Source organism: Aegilops tauschii, chromosome 4 (genome assembly GCF_002575655.3).
Source record: "Aegilops tauschii subsp. strangulata cultivar AL8/78 chromosome 4, Aet v6.0, whole genome shotgun sequence".
NCBI lineage: Eukaryota > Viridiplantae > Streptophyta > Magnoliopsida > Poales > Poaceae > Aegilops > Aegilops tauschii.
In genome coordinates, this window is record NC_053038.3 from 447,322,284 (window position 1) to 447,338,316 (window position 16,033).

The window sequence follows — 16,033 nt, forward strand, 5'->3', positions numbered from 1 at the left end:
TGCTGAAACTTTTCAAAACATACTATGAACATTTATCAATATGCAAATACTTTTCCTATATATTTTTATACATTAAATTCTGTAATAAGTGATTAAAATTTAAATGTACAATTTTTTATGTAATATGCGGGAAAAAATTAGATACACGATGACCATTTTTCAAACACAAGGTGAGATTTTTTTTAAATACTCGTTGAATCACTTTTCAAATACATGATGATCATTTTCTATACACACAGTCAACTATTTTTAATACATGGTGTTTTATTCAAATACTATAAGTGATGAACATTTTTCAAAATACAAATTCAAGAAAAATTATGAATTAGTACATATTCAGACAAAACAAAATAAGTCCGAAACCTATAGTGGGCCGGGCCACGTGGTGAGCGGCGTGCGCGTTACCGAGAACGATACTAGATTTTTTGCAGCACATGAACCCAATCCTATATCCCTCCAAAAGAAAAAACATGAACCCATACTAATTCGTCTGGAGGCAACCCTAACATTATTTAATCCGTAAACAAAAATCCGGAAAATATAATTTTCCCTCGTAAAGAATCAGGAAATCTTAACAACTAAGGCTAGATTCAGATTTTTTTTTAGGGTGGCTGGATTCAGAATTATATTGTTACGATTCCCGCAAAAAAAAAGAATTATATTGTTACGAAAAATCCTAAAAATCGGTTAGCTTCTCCATATTGTTTCGCGCTATATATATTGCCCTACAATCCACATCAAAAGCCCTTGTTACCAGAGAGCGCGCGAAGGAAACACACGCACGCGAACGCGCAGCTCATCTAGCCCTAACCCATCCAGCCTCCACCGCCTGCCTCCCATGGCGGCTCTACTAACGAGGAGCATCGCCGTCTTGGGGTTGGTGCTCTGCGCCACCACCGTCGCTGAATCATGTAAGTACAACACACGCCAGAGCTTTCAGAGGTTGCTTTTGTTGCGCATCTAGTTCGATCGCTCGTCGTGTACTTGCATCTGCCACATCGATCTATTACTTAGATCGTTGTCACTGTCATCGGCGACGGAGATCAAGCTTAACTTTCTCTTTCATTTTCCCCGTCGTTGCAGTCAACATTCCCGTGATGTTTCACGACATGTGGTTCCGTCGCAGCATTGCGAGGTCCTCTTTCCAGGAGAAGGCCGCGTCGCCTTCCACCGCTCCGTCGAAGCCGCCGGTGCCGGCGCCCACGTCACGGTCAGCAGTCCCGCCCGTTCTGCCGACGCCTGCCATGCCCTTGCCGCCCACTACGGCTCCGTCGTCCAACGCGCCCATGCCGACGCGCACCCTTCCGTCGAATGCGCCCGCTCTGGCGCCTATGATGGCCGTGCCCCCCGTGCATGCGCCCTCCGGCGGTCCTGCAGCGGCGCCCTCTTCTGTCAGCTCCGGGCCAGCGCCCGTGCCGGCGTCGTCTCCCATGGCCGCTGCTCGGGTTCTGCTCGTGCCGCCGACCGCAGCGCCGGCTCTTGCTCCGTGGATGCCCGCTTCCGCACCGAGATCCAGCGCGCCATCGCCGATGCCCACGCTTCCCACTACGCCAGGTACGCTTCGTGATCGTGTGCCGCGGTTCATTGTTAACTTTGTCCGACGGTCTGCGTAGCCCGCGTCCGATCGGTTTGTGAGATTGGGCTCATGCTGAAATGGCCCGTGGCTATCCATCTTGTACCAATAGACGGCCTGGAGTGGCCCAGTTAGGGTTCCCATTTTGTCTGTTACATTTTTTAATCTGAAATCTTTTTGCGATGTTTAATTTAAAGTTGTTGTTAACCCTAATTTTTTTAGGATTAATCCAATCGTATTTTTATTAAACTCTATAAAATCTAGATCTGTTACACAAATCTTAACAGAAAGGAAAATATCAAATCTTGGTGCATTTTTAACCGATTTCCTGATTACTATGCTTGTGCAGCTCCCGTTTCGCAACCACCTGCATCGGCACAACCCAAACCTGGTATGTACTCATCTTCGACGACGAACTAAAAATGGATCCACGAAATTGCTCTACTGTGAAATAATTTTCTCGAACTGAATAAATACGCTAGCTGTTCAGTTGATTATTGGATTTGTTTTTTCTAAACCGAATTGAAGTAAGAATGTTCATCACTAACGGCTAGCGCAAAATATTGCCTGCAGGTCCAGTGCTCCCGTTGCCGCCGACCCCAGCGCCCGCCGCCATGCTGCCCGCTGCCATCAGCTCTCCGTCTCCTGCGTCAACGCCGGCGACCTCCCCGACCGCCCCGCCGGCTGCTTCTGCCGCTAATTCCGTCGCTCCCATGGGAGCCATGGTCGTTGGCGCGGCGCTTGCCGTTGCAGCGCTATTTTAGGCCCCTCCGTTTTCAAGTTAGCTTAGCGGACTGGCTTTGTAGTTAGCCTTCTGTTATAGCCAAGCGGATTCAGTTTGTAGTTAGCCTTATCACGGGATACCAACTGAAGTACTATTAGGTACCTTTTGTTAGGATCGATCCACTCTAGAAATTTTTACTCCGGTTGTACTCTGCTACGTACGTGTGTTAGCCTCGGCTCTATCTATCTATAGAAGAAAAGTGAACCCCCCGTTCACAATCATTCGTTATTTGCTGTGTTTCCTTGTTGTCAGCGTTTTTGTTGTAATCGCATACCGCAACTTGCAGTCGATCGAACACGTTATGCCTTGTATAATGCAAAGTGCTTAAAGAAATAAACCATTTTTTCTTAAGCACCGTTGCTTATTTCTACATGGAAGCACCTTGTATTGTACTCCATTTGTTCGGAAATATTTGTCGAAAAAAGGATAAAAATATATGTATTTAAAACTAAAATACGTCTAGTAGATACATTCATTTCTCTGACATCTATTTTCGGACTGAGGGAATACAAGGCCTAGGCTAGCGCCGTTGCTTGGCCGTGACGTGAGCAATTCGACGCGGCGGCGTAAGCAGCCATTAGGCCATACATCGTGGATTGCATTCAGACCTAGAAAAAGGAGGTTCATACCGGCGTTGGTAACATTGCTCGGTCGACGTGTGGCCCAGCTCTCGGAAAGTCTCGATTCCACTGCCCCCGTGCGGTCGTGCGCTCGGTTTCTTTTATTTTCTCCCGTGCAACCGCCCACCCAGCTACCCAAGGCTTTCCCTAAAAGGCTTCCGGCCCTTTTATCATGGTCGCCGGCCGACCACGGCGACGGCCGACGGCGGTGACCTTCTTTTGGCTCACCCCCACAGCCACAGGCCACTGCCACCATTCGAACTTCATCATGTCGGCACACCGCCGCTTCGGAAAAGGAATGACACGCCGAAGCCGCCCTTTCACTAGCTTCTCTAGTGGCTGGGACCAGAAGGGCGCATCAATAGACCGATCCAAGGCCTACAGACGCCATGATTTCTCAAGCACTTCGCAGCCGTGCGCAGACGTCACTGTCTCGGCCAGAGAATCGCTGCTATATGCCGCCATTTTCTTTGACCTAGGATGAGGAGGAGCAATGAGTTCCATTTCTGTGTCTTGCCAGTGCCAGTGCCAGCACAGTGCAACACTAACCAAACTTCCCACTGATGCAGTGGTGCATGCGGTGCTGGCAGCCCATCGCAAACATAAAAACGCCCTCCACGCACCCCCTAGCAATCTCACACCACATTCCACAGACCATATCACACGTTCTGAAACCACTGTTGTAGATAGCTCTAGTGCATCGTGCACACAAGTTACAGCGGCAGCCGGCGAGAATGGCAGCTAGGACGTCGATCACGGCCACGAAACGGCCATGGCTGCTGCTTCTCGCAGCACTGGCCACGGTGGTAGCGCACGTCGACGGTGCGACTGTAGCCGCTCCGGCGCCGGCTGTTGACTGCAGCGACGCCTTGATCAGCCTGGCGGGGTGCCTGAGCTACGTGCAGGAGGGGAGCACGGTGGCGACGCCGGAGGGGTCGTGCTGCTCGGGGCTCAAGGACGTGGTGAAGAAGGAGGTGGCCTGCCTCTGCCAGGCCTTCCAGGGCGGCCAGGACTACGGCGTCACCCTCAACATGACCAAGGCCCTGCAGCTGCCCGGCGCCTGCAAGGTCAAGACGCCTCCCTTCAGCAAGTGCCACAGTGAGTAATTTTTTTTCTTCTTCTTCTTGTTTTTTCCACAGCTCGCAAATGCAAAAATACGACGCCTATCAATAGCTGACTGAGAAAGAAATTCTCTTCTGTCGGATTAAGCCATAGTCACTCCATTTTCTGGTCCATTTATGTGCGTCTTTGGTGGAGAAGTCGTGTGCATAAACTGAAGTCAACTACCTTGGAGCATCGGTCATGTTTTCTTGTCTTGCAAATTCTTTGAAACAGTTAGTTGTTGTTGGGTCCGTGTATGTGCAAATTGCAACTTTAATTTTAATTTAGTGACCAAAAGAGTAATCTGCACTGTTCAGTCGGTTATAGTACTCTATCTTTCAGAATCAGAAGTAAAATCTTAGTCGAATGACACCTTTTTTTTTTGCGGGGTTAAAAGGGATTTTCATTGCTCAATGGGGAACCAGGTCGTCCATACAAAGTTGGGGTACATCCGTAGGGCCTGACCTCAACCAAACTAACATAATTAGTCGAATGACACCTAGCAAAACCATTGTTAAATACTGAACCTGACATAATTATGAACTGAGAAAAAACTGACGGAACCATATTCTGACGACCTCTCTCTTCGCTAATGCAGTTTCCATTCCGGGCGTGGCCGGTGGGTCTCCAGGTGTGTTCACTAACCACTCTTTCTCTTCCCCTTCTGATTCCGCATATATCATTCGACGATATCTCAGCAAAGTACCAACATATATTTATTTATTTTTGCGAATAAAATACCAACATATATAATCCTTTCTTTTTTGGGAGTAAAAAAAAATCGCAACTCTTTTAGTACTCTACTGACGTTGCCATCATTCCAGCACCTGCACCTGCCCCGTCTTCCGGTGCTCCGTTCTTCGGGGGCTCGCCGTCACCATCCATGCCATCGGCGGAATCACCAGCCGAAGCCGGAACCGGAAGTGGCGACTCCACCACCGCTCGAGCTCCATCCCCGTCGGCCTCCGCCGCGGCCACCTTCCCCGCTTCAGCAGACGTCCTCCTAGCCGCAGCGACTGTCGCCGCGACACTGCTCATGTGAGCAGCTGGATGCGCCTGTAATTCAGCAAACCTGTTCGTCGTTCATGCGACCATTACCGCTGCACCCGCCCGACACAGCTGAGAAAGCGCAGACCAAGCCTTGTTGCTGGCTTGCTGCATGTACCGAGATGTATCTTATCTGAGAGTTTCCATTCCATTTTTATACAGATATATTATTTATACACGTTTAAACGAGTGTCTTTCATAAACATGACTCATTTTTTCATGCATGGTGACACTGCTTGGTTTGATCCCAATATTTGGCACGCAAAAGCTCATGTGTTGTGTTGGCTACTCTAAAAACTGACTACCAATTTCTCTTGCCAACCTCTATAAAGCACACCCTATGTTCCCAAATATAAGACGTTTTTGGAGTTCAATTTAAACTGACAAAACGTCTTATATGTAGAAATGGAGGTAGTAGCCAAAATTTGGTTTTGCCAAATGCTGGCATCAAACCAAGCAGCCAGAAATGGGGCGAGATTGTAAGAAGTGTCACGGCGAGCATCTCATTCAGAACAGAAACGGGGTGATTAGTATATGTCCATTTTCTGGAGGCCAGAAACGGGGTGAGATTGTGAGAAGTGTCACAGCGTGCAGCTCTCTCAGAACAGAGAGGAGCGTGAATATCCTTTTTGTTTATATTGTTGCTTGGTTCTCTATTCTTTGCTTAAGCTATTGTGTCGTGTAGATGGATGACATCTCCCTGTTCACACATCCCGGATATGATTAATGCATGGAATCTAAAGAACTGGGTCATTCTTCAGCTCAAAATGCAGGCATGGAATTGGGTCATTCTTCAGCCCAAGATGCAGGCATTTGGACTCCATCCGAATATGGCTCGCAACTTGCTGCGGCCATGGCCATGAGATATAGAAATACAACTTATCAACAGTCTATAGTTCAGATTTCCGAACAATGGACACGACAACTGTTACATCATCCAACTTGCCCCCGGAGTAACCCAGGTAGCCTTCTGCGAGCGCCGCGTCCGAGAACGGGCTCCTCCCGGACCCGGACCTGCCCACCTCCTTTGCTCTCGCAGCCAGGAGCTCCGCGATCTCCTGCACAAGTTACGTGAAACGAATATGTCAGGATGGTTCTTGGTTGACTTCCTTCTGTAGGTGGGTTTATTAGGTTGCCTTCTTCCCAACAAGAAAAGTTATTAGGTTCTGACCGTAGGCTTGCGGTCGGCTTCTAGAGATTTCGAGACAATCGCTGCTGCCTCATGGTCGTAGACGTTGTCGAACAGACCGTCTGACGCTGTTATGATGGTATCACCTTCTTGTAAATCGATAGTGTAATTCTGTGAATAAAGAGAAATTCATATATTAAAATCTTAGAAACCTAAAAAGAAACAAAATAGTAACAGGATTAATATATAAACCTAACAAGTGCTCTGTCACCTGTACAAGTCTTGAAGGATCAACACCATTTTCTATTTGCAACGGGAAATTGAAACCGTATGTCATCGGCTTTGTTTGTGTATATACTTGTCCATTTCTTATCACCAGTAATCCTGAATCGCCAATATTAGATACATGAAGGACCTGCCATACCAATCAGTTGATGAGAAAAAACTACATGTACAATTAACCACCAAGAAATGTGACAGTAAGTGTTTAGGCATTTTAAATCTTGATGAAAGAATTCACATTTTTTTTGTTTGACAAAAGAACATACCTGCCCATCAAAGTGAGCAACCAAGACAGTTGAAGAACCAGGGGACCGTGCTTCAACTGCCGCCATAGCAAGAACTTCCTCGGTTCTCATCCCTGGTGGCCCTTGATTCTCCATAACAATTTTTTTGGAACTATCCATTAGCTCTCTCGCATACAACCCCGCATTGATTCCTGAGGAACAAAAGTCAGATCCACAGTTCTGAGCGATCATATTCCCGAGAATAACAGTGTATGATGAGAGCTTAGATCCATCAAAATTAATGAAGACAAAGACGGCAAATAATTAGATATGGACATCTGAAACACACTGATGTTAACTGCTAGCTAACAGACACTTTCAAAGAGTGAACGCAATAACATAAACAAGGTGTAAAGCGAAATTCATACACCCAGGAGTTCAGTTCACTCACAAGATCACACAACAGTACTCTAGCAGAGAGGGTATGGTTTACCTTCAAATGACCACTGACCAACTCCATCTGCTACACCAAACCAGCCGTCGCAAGCTATGAAATAAGCATCTTCACCACCTGTGCGCACCTGTTTTTTTAACAGATGTCAACGTTAGAGAAACTAAAGAGCAGCATGAATTGATTGCATGCATTTTATTTTTAGCACATAATATAACAGAATACAAGCACATGGAGAGTAAATATCCCTCCATGTATAGTGGAGTATCTGCATGAAGGAACCAGTAGATGCAGTTACAACTGTATATATGTCTGACAGCAACCTAGAGTTGTTGTTTGTTGTCGGCCTTCTAGGAACTATAGATGGCATATACTAACATTTGGAAGCACACTAAATATGAAGTCAAGAAAAGCAAACATATGAGTCCAGATAAGTATGTGCAGATCCAGATGCCAAAATCTTCACAAAGAGTTGCTTATACCACTACATGAGTTAATTGAGTAATGTTGAGCCCAATTTAATCTCAAATTATGAGCAGAGAAGGATCCATGTAACAAGTGCCTCAGTTCTTTACATTTAACTATTTGACAATGCCTTAAACAGCAACTTCCAGAACATTGAGAGCAGAATGAACATGACAGTATTTCCACTGATCTACTGGGTAGAATAAGTTTAGTCAAATAAACGGTACCTACAACAGACTGAAAAGAACAACTATTAGGTCCATTACCTTTGAAGGATGAGGTAACATGGCTGCACCTGAAGCCAGTACAAGTGTTGATACAGCTACTGAATCCATCCTGTATATGAATTAAGCATGTCAAAACACGAATAAACCACCTTCCCAGGCTTCAAGGGTTAGAAAGGCTAAAGAAAAAAAATAACAAGGGACATCTTGAATAACCCTGTGCATGTGTGCCAAACAGATCAAGCTATACTCAGCGCAAGGTGCTTATATAAGATATAAAGAAAAATAATAGTACCTATCAGAGCTCTTCGTCTCTGAAGCGTTGTTCTCCCTGGCCACCTCACAGGTCACTTGTTCCTACAAAGGGGGAAAAATACAGGTATCGCCTAATCAGAAGAATTCCACTATAGCAAACATAGATCTTCATGTAACAGCACAAGCTAGGTTTACAGACACGGCTGCAGTATTGGACAAAGTCAATGCTAATTTTTTTTGAGGAACCAAGTCAATGCTAATTTGCCTTGAACAATCCATGTGCTGTTAATTTATGCAAACAGGGGTGCATCCTTTTCATGTAGTAGGACCTAATTTCCTCAGTTAGCTGAACAGAAGGCCCTTTTAGTACAACTGTACAAGCGTGGTCCCTTGCTCCATTACTAGGATATAAATGAGCATATCAAAATAGCATAGCCAAATACTAGTAAGTAACCAGAAACTGAAACTAAATATCAACACATAATGCAGATTGTATACAGAAAAAAGGAAGCATTGCTACCCTGCGCCCAGCCGCCCACTGCCTAATTTCTTCAGTTAGCTGAACAGGTTGTCCATTCGTACAAGCATGGTCCCTTACTCAATTACTAGGATATATAAATGACCATATCAGAATAGCCCAACCAAATAAGAAACCAGATACCAAATATCAACGGAAGAGCAGAGCACCACATAAAGCAGATTCTTCTACAACGAAAAGGAAGCATTGCTACCCCACGCCTACCCTCTAATGTTCCACAGATTGCAATTTTTTGCAGCTTGAGTGTGTTAGTATACAGAAAAAGGAAGCATTGCTACCCTGCGCCCAGCCGCCCACTGCCTAATTTCCTCAGTTAGCTGAACAGGTTGTCCATTGGCACAAGCATGGTCCCTTACTTAATTACTAGTAGGATATAAATGACCATATCAAAATAGCCCAACCAAATAAGAAACCAGATACCAAATATCAACAGAAGAGCAGAGTACCACATAAAGCAGATTATTCTACAACAAAAAGGAAGCATTGCTACCCCACGCCTACCCTCTAATGTTCCACAGATTGCAATTTTTTGCAGCTTGAGTGTGTTAGTATCGCGGACAACTGTCAAAAAAATCCAAATGAACTAACTTGGAGAAATCAAAAGGCAGATTAACAGAGTAGTATACATCATCGGATCATCGGTGTACCGACGCTAAGCGTATAAACGTGGATGAGTAGCACACAGCTCAGATGAGAGGTTTGCACGGAAGTCGTACCATGAGTGGGACGTGGACGCCATATCCCGTGTCCTGTTCCTCTACGCTGGAGCTGCTGGACTCCGTCTCCACGTCGGTGTCAGAGTCCTCCTGCGTGGTCGAGCCGTCCGAAGCCTCGGAGTCATCCAAGCTCGTCTCCATCCTGTCCACTCCTTCCTCAACCTGCGTCGTGGAGGCCTCTGCCCCTTCGCCACGCAAGACGCCGCCGCCGCGACCAGCACGCAACCCCAATTCCCCTTGGATAAGGCCGTTTTGACCGTCGAAATCCCCTCTGGACTCGACTGCGAGCTCGCTAGAGGCCACCGCAGCTGCAGCGGCAGGCGTCCCACGCGCGCCCGTTGGCTCTTCGTGTGCTGCCTCTGGCTCGCGTCCTCGAGAATCAGCTGCTTCTGCTTGGGATAGGGACAGGGACCCGTTCGCAGGGGAAGAAGCACCACCACCGATGGCCCCAGTGGTGGTGTTGGTGTCTGAATTCGAACTGGCGTCTGACGAGGACGGCTCAACCGGCGAGGGGATATGGCTGATTGCGGCAGCTTCATCGGAACCCGTACTCCCGCAACCCAAGTTCTGCCCGTGGATTCGCGCCGCCGGAGCTTCTAATCTCGCATCCGAAACACCCGGCTCCGCCGATTCGAGCTCGGCGCCGGAACACAGACCAGCTGCCTTGTCGGCGTCAACGGCGCCGCGGACCTCCGAACCTCCAGGAACCTCCTTATCAGCATCTACATAAATAAACCAAAGTAAAACTCAAATCGAAGAACGAAACTCATAAAGGAAACTATCATCGATCAGCAGTAAACCGCGGCGCCGTCCAAGGAGGATGCCTTACCGACGGCGGAGCAGAGCTCGCGGGACGGAGCAGGCGCGCGCTCTGGGGCGTCCACGACCTCCCGGGGTGGGGAGCCGACGGCGCCGGCAGCTCCAGGGACCTCGGCCATGGCCTCGCGCAAGGGGGTGCCGAAGCGGGAGGCTAGACAAAACCAAAAGGCTGTGCTCTGGCCAGAAACAAGAAACGATTTTGCGGGGAGCAGCGGCGAGCGAGCGAGCTAGCTAGGGGCCGGAGCGCGGCGGCGTTGGTGGGACGGCAGTGAGGGGCGGGCGAGCTGAGATTGGGGCGGAGGGAAGGGGGAAGCTTAATGGGGAGGGGAGGAAGCTCGTGTCCGAGCTTTTGAGGTGGTGTGTCTCCTCGGGCGGGGGCGCGGCTCGGGGGGTGCCTGCGCGTGCGCTGCTCGGCGGCCGGACGGCGTCGTTTTCTAGGGAGGAGCTCGTCTCTGCTTTTGGGGCGGTGGAATACCGATTATCTCTCCCGCATAGTTTGGCCCGTCGCTCTCGGCGTCGTCGCTTTGGGACAAAGGGCCTCCTGGAAGTTTGTATTTGGCGGGTCGGGTGCGTCTGCGTGCGCGCACCTCCTTTGGCCGGCTATACCGCAGCTCGCTTGTCCATGGCCTTGTTTTCTTGGTCGGGTTTGGAAGGACTACGGGGAAACGGGGGAAATGCTTGTGGCGTCGAAATGCTGGAAAGAGTAGGTGAGGGGCAGGTAGCGCAAAGTCTTGGTACTATTTAAAAAAAAATCGGTTCACATGTGTAGGACTGTAGGTCTAGTAGTTTTACCAATTGGTTCAAATAAACTAGACGAAATTTATTGAAAATGCTTACAAATTATATTTTGGATCCACCAAAAACAAGAACAAGTCTCGGGGTTTATCATAGATCGTTCTGAGCTGACTTTCAGTTAAGAAAACCATCTTTGTTCAATTGGTTAAGTTAACTAGACAGCATCGAATATAATGTTTAATTCAAAGTGCTTACAAAATTTAAATTTACACCTTTACTGGAAAAAAACAAGTCTTGACCCTAACCGGGGAGCTAGAATAAAGGTAATGTTCGAAAGCTGGCTAACAATTAAGAAAAACATCTTGTTTCACATGAGATTGCGAGCATTTTTTTCTTGTTTACTGTAAATTGATGGTTCTAGGTGTTTTGTTAAGCGCATGGCAGTATTTTGAACATCTCTCTTCAGAGAACCTTTCATTTAGAGGTAGAGTCGTGGAAGTGAGGACATGGAAAAGTTCATTTTGGCTAGATCGTGCAATAGTTTGGTTTGTATGCACTTAGTGCGATGCCATTACTTCTTGTCATGTCGACATTTTATTATAGGTAGTAAGCGTTCTATCGCGTAGTTTAGAGTCACTATCAGTAGTTAATGTGGTGAAATGTTCTCTCTTTTTTTTGGCAAATGTAGTGGAAGTTGCGTTGCTTGTGTGTTGGCGATGTTTTTTTTTCTTCCAAAAAGGTTTGTTAGAGATGATGTGCACGTAAATTGTTCTGGCCATGTGTGCAATATAAGAGGACGGGAAACTATAACTAAAATGTACTCCCTCTATACTAGTTTACGGAGGGAGTATCAAAAGTTGGATTGGAGTATGAGCATACACAATGAAATGATTACTTGCAGCGTTTTGTTTTTAGCTCTATACATATCGTTATTTTGTGAAATGAATTTGTTTATTTATAATGGCATATAATGCCTGGCTATACCGCAGCTTGCTTCTCCATGGCCTTGTTTTGGTTGTTGGTTGGGTTTTGCGGGACTTGGGGGAAATGTCACGGGGATTGAAATGTTGTTTGGAAGAGTAGGTGAGCAGCAGGTAGCGCTAAATCTTACTATTTTTAAATTTTTTGTTCACATGTGAAGGTCTAGAATTTCTATTCAATTGGTTGAAATAAACTAGGCGGCATCGAGGTAATGTTATTCGGATGCGCTTTCAAGAAATACATTTTAGACCTTTGTGAAAACATTAATATGTCTCAACGCTATCCGGAGAACTAGAAAGGTAATGTTCCAAAGCTGACTTTCAATTGTTTCTCTAAAAAAAGGAAAGCTGACTTTCAATTAAGAAAACCGTCTTGCTTAACATGAAGTTGTGAGTGCTTTTTTTTCTTGTTTACTATCAGATTGATGGTTCTGGTTGTTTTGTTAAGCCCATGGCAGTACTTTGAAAACCTTTTTTGAAAGAGCTTTTCATTTAGAGGTAGAAATGAGTTCTTGGATAGGTTAGCATTGGCTAGATCGTGCAATGGTTTGGTTTGCATGTACTTAGTGCAATGCCATAACTTCTAGTCATGTCGACATTTAATTATAGTTAAGTAAGCATTGTCTTGTGTAGTTTGGAGTCACTGTCACTAATTAATGTGGTGAAAGGTTCTTTTTTCTTTGACAAATGTGGTGGAAGTTGCGTCATTCGTGTGTTAGATATTATTATTTTTCCCCAAAAGGTGGGTTAGGGATGATGTGCAGTAAATTGCTCTAGCCATGTGTGCAATAACTATAACTCAAATGTATGGAAAGTTAGATTGGAGTGTGAGCATACACAAAGGAAGTATCATTTGCCTCGTTTTCTTTTTAGCTCTATGCATTTCGTTATCTTGTGAAATGAATTCGTTTATTTACAATGGCATGTAATGTAGTATATCATTATTTTTCCTTGAAAAATATATGGCTGTATATTCACTCAACCACTAAATTAATATTCTTTTACCCACTCGCTGGCATCTCAAAACGCAATGTTTAAAAGCTATATATTTTGGAACTCCACAGAAACAAAAACAAGTCTTGAGGCCAATCGGAGATCTCCAATCCAAACATGAGTGAACAATGATATAAAAAAACTCTAAGTTGACTAGCAATTAACAAATCCTCACAAAAAATATCCTTTTACCTAAGCTCAAGTTGCAAGTTTTTTTTGTCTATTATCAAATATATGGCTCTATTTTATCGCAAAAAAGGTCGTTGTGCTTTGTTAAACCCGTGGTAGTAGTATGAAAACCCTTTTTAAGAATCTTGAAGAGATGGAAGTTAGAAAATGGTAATGTTTGCATTGGTTAGATTGTGCAATAGTTTGGTCTGTAATACAAATTTGAAAATGAAGTGTGTACTTAGTGCATGCCCATAATTTGTTCTCATGTCGATATTTAATTGTAGGATAATTAATTGTCCACTATTTATGTGATGCATATTAATAAAATTTCATTGTTTGCTAGTTTTTGAAATGGTGTGCACGTGAATGGTTCTCCATAGGTGTAGCATAATAGGACAAGGAATTGTGAACCAAAGATACCAAAAGTCGAGTGGAGGTGCTAGCAAAAAATTAAAGAATTAGTTGTGTCCTTTTCTTTTGGAGCTACATCCATTTATTATGGAGAGCACCCCCTTATTGCTCCTTTGGGGCGACTCAGATGAAAACCTAGTTGTCGCCACCACCCCCTCCTCACCCCCTTCCTCTCATGGCCGTCAAGCAAATCCTGCTAGGGGGATGCGACGGCCTTCCTCGGATGCTCGACCTCCATGGTACATGACATGTGGTGGTCTGCCTCGGATCGTCGGCCTCAAGCAGTGCTCGAGTGTGTGTGGTGGCTAGTATAGCGTTCCACATGTGTCGCTCGAGGCGACTAGGCGGTGTGGCATGCATTGGCACTTGGTTGCCCCTCGACCTTCCCTTTCGGTGGGGAGGCAAGTGTTGTTGTGTGCTGCTTCAACGTTGTGATGGTGATGGGGTGGATCAAAGTGGTCGCAACGTCGGGCTCGCTCCGGCGACCTTTAGGGCTCGACCCAAATTTACCTCGGGTCTAGTTGATGCATGATACGATTTGTGAGATTAATCCTAACGAAAGCCCCGTCATTGGCACGACCGAAGACGACGATGACACTCTTGAACTCCACCGCCTCCTTGATGCATCATCATGGCAAGGAATTGAACCTCGACTTGTAAACACAAAAATATGTAGGATAGGAATCAAAAACCATCATCATTGCTATCATATGAAACATTTGGAAGAAGAGGAATGCTTGTATTTTTCGCAATGATCGAGAAGATGTTCACGCCCGATCAAACGATGTGCGAATGATCCCATGTCATGGTCTAATCGCTGCTACAACCTGCTGCACCAGACGTCTTCACGACTAGAGTGAAATGTTATTCCACATGGCAGCAAGAATTTAGCTACTCCCCCGATCCAAATTAATTGACGTAGTTCTAGTATGACTTAATTTGGATCAGAGGGAGTAGTTATTTTAACCTCTCCAAATCCGGGTCGTTTTCTGTTTCTTCTTCTATTTTCTTTTAATCTTCAAGTTGTAAGCGCTAATCTACTGTATGTACTTTACACCAGCGGCCGCCACTGCCGATCTCCCTGGCGCGTATCTCGGCAAGGGCTGGCCGAGGGATCCATAGCTCGACCTCCACACCAACCTCGAGTCAGGGGGTGTGGGACATGCTCCAGAATTTCGAGTTGTGGTGGTGGAGGCAAGGGACGACTGGATTTCCTCGTCAATCTAGCACCTCCCACGACATTTCTCTAGTTGTCGCTGCGGCTGCTTCCCGTCGTTGCCCGGTGAGCTCTCTGGCCGTGGAATCGCGCCCTGCTCGTCTATCTTCCAGGCCGCCGCCACCAACTGCATCCTTCCCTCGCCATTGCTGGTGTGCCACTAAGCAAAGCCCTCGCCGTGGCTAGCGGCGGGCCATCCGTTGCATCTGGTTTCGGCGACGGCCACCATGTTGCACATGGGAAGGCGGCAGCGGTAACGGTGGGTCTGTGGGGCATAAAGGAGGATTTGCCGGATGCGGCAGTTGGGCCTATGTGCGGCTTCCGGTCGGGAGGCACGACGGCGGGTGTGATTACGATGGCCACTGAAAGGTCTTCGTGAGGTTTCTTCATCCAAATCTCGTGGTTGACTTTCGGTGGGGAGATGCAAACTATGGACTACAACTTGACACAGAGGGATAGTTGTACAGTGGCGGCGATCGTAGGTCGCATGTGGCTGTTGGGATCGCGATAAAGTGGTGGTGACAACACTTGTGGCGTCCATGGTGATGCTACTCAAGCACCCGGTCTCGAGCTCTGGGGTGTAAGTCAGGTTTGACCAGAGTTGGTTATACCTGTCAATAGCGGCGTTTTTACGTCGTTACCTTGTTGAAGGCATTGCTCCGATATGCTTAGACTAATTCTTTAGCATGAAAACCTAGATTCTGACCCTGGTTGGTTAAATCCAGACATCCAATGACAACGGCACTTGAGCGTCATTTCCTTTCTGAAGGCGTTGTTGTTGTAGAACCACGACGTCTGTTTGGTTTCACGAGTTGGTTGGTGTGGATATGACCAATTGCTAATCACTTTTGTTTTTTCTTCTTTTTCCTTGCCTACGCAAAGCTATGATCTTTTATGATTTGCTATTTGCTGACGTGTTTTTGTCTGTGTCAGTGTTGGCTGTGTGTATTCTAACTATGCAGAGGCCGGACACGTGTTCATTGTGTTTGTTTGATACTTCGTTTTAAGCCAACAAAATTCACCCTTTAAAATGTACATAGTCTTTGGAATGAAAAGTTCGGGCAGCAATGGATAAGCATTGGCAACGATGAGGGCAGCCACCATCAAAGACGAATATACGAGCCTGGCACGGGCAAGACTGCAAAACAGGGGAGCCACCGTCGATTAGTCGTCGCCGGTCGAGTTGTTTTTGTCCGTGGATAATTCTGCGGATATCAAAACGGACAGCGCCGCCACGTGGGAATGGGATCCACCGCAGGCCCACATGCAAACCACTCGCGCCGCTCCACGCGTCGCCAC

The 16,033-nt window shown here is 46.4% G+C and overlaps 2 protein-coding genes across 2 annotated transcripts; one reads left to right on the top strand and one right to left on the bottom strand.

Annotated features, from left to right (window-relative positions):
• Positions 1–3,499: 3,499 nt before the first annotated feature.
• LOC109744622 (non-specific lipid transfer protein GPI-anchored 31) lies at positions 3,500–5,303 on the top strand. Its single transcript, XM_020303779.4, has 3 exons — positions 3,500–4,075; positions 4,677–4,709; positions 4,903–5,303. The coding sequence occupies exons 1-3, from the start codon at positions 3,712–3,714 to the stop codon at positions 5,118–5,120; spliced, it is 615 nt and encodes a 204-aa protein (XP_020159368.1). The 5' UTR covers positions 3,500–3,711; the 3' UTR covers positions 5,121–5,303.
• Positions 5,304–5,937: 634 nt separating this feature from the next.
• Positions 5,938–10,944, bottom strand: LOC109744612 (probable protein phosphatase 2C BIPP2C1). The gene is made up of 9 exons (XM_020303767.4): positions 10,239–10,944; positions 9,410–10,131; positions 8,196–8,257; positions 7,943–8,012; positions 7,254–7,341; positions 6,803–6,972; positions 6,526–6,669; positions 6,297–6,425; positions 5,938–6,183 (listed from the first exon to the last, which is right to left on the bottom strand). Exons 1-9 carry the CDS (start codon positions 10,345–10,347, stop codon positions 6,016–6,018), a joined length of 1,662 nt encoding a protein of 553 aa, XP_020159356.1. The 5' UTR covers positions 10,348–10,944; the 3' UTR covers positions 5,938–6,015.
• Between the last annotated feature and the right edge of the window lie 5,089 nt (positions 10,945–16,033).

Excerpts from the sequence above, each read along its gene's own strand:
- LOC109744612 (XM_020303767.4), bottom strand. The coding sequence starts at position 10,347 with ATGGCCGAGGTCCCTGGAGCTGCCGGCGCCGTCGGCTCCCCACCCCGG. Across the intron at positions 8,258-9,409 it reads GCGTCCACGTCCCACTCATG|GAACAAGTGACCTGTGAGGT; the intron begins GTACGACTTCCG and ends CCCCCTTTGTAG. Across the intron at positions 7,342-7,942 it reads TGTTACCTCATCCTTCAAAG|GTGCGCACAGGTGGTGAAGA; the intron begins GTAATGGACCTA and ends TTAAAAAAACAG.
- LOC109744622 (XM_020303779.4), top strand. The coding sequence starts at position 3,712 with ATGGCAGCTAGGACGTCGATCACGGCCACGAAACGGCCATGGCTGCTG. Across the intron at positions 4,076-4,676 it reads TCCCTTCAGCAAGTGCCACA|TTTCCATTCCGGGCGTGGCC; the intron begins GTGAGTAATTTT and ends TCGCTAATGCAG. Across the intron at positions 4,710-4,902 it reads CGTGGCCGGTGGGTCTCCAG|CACCTGCACCTGCCCCGTCT; the intron begins GTGTGTTCACTA and ends CCATCATTCCAG.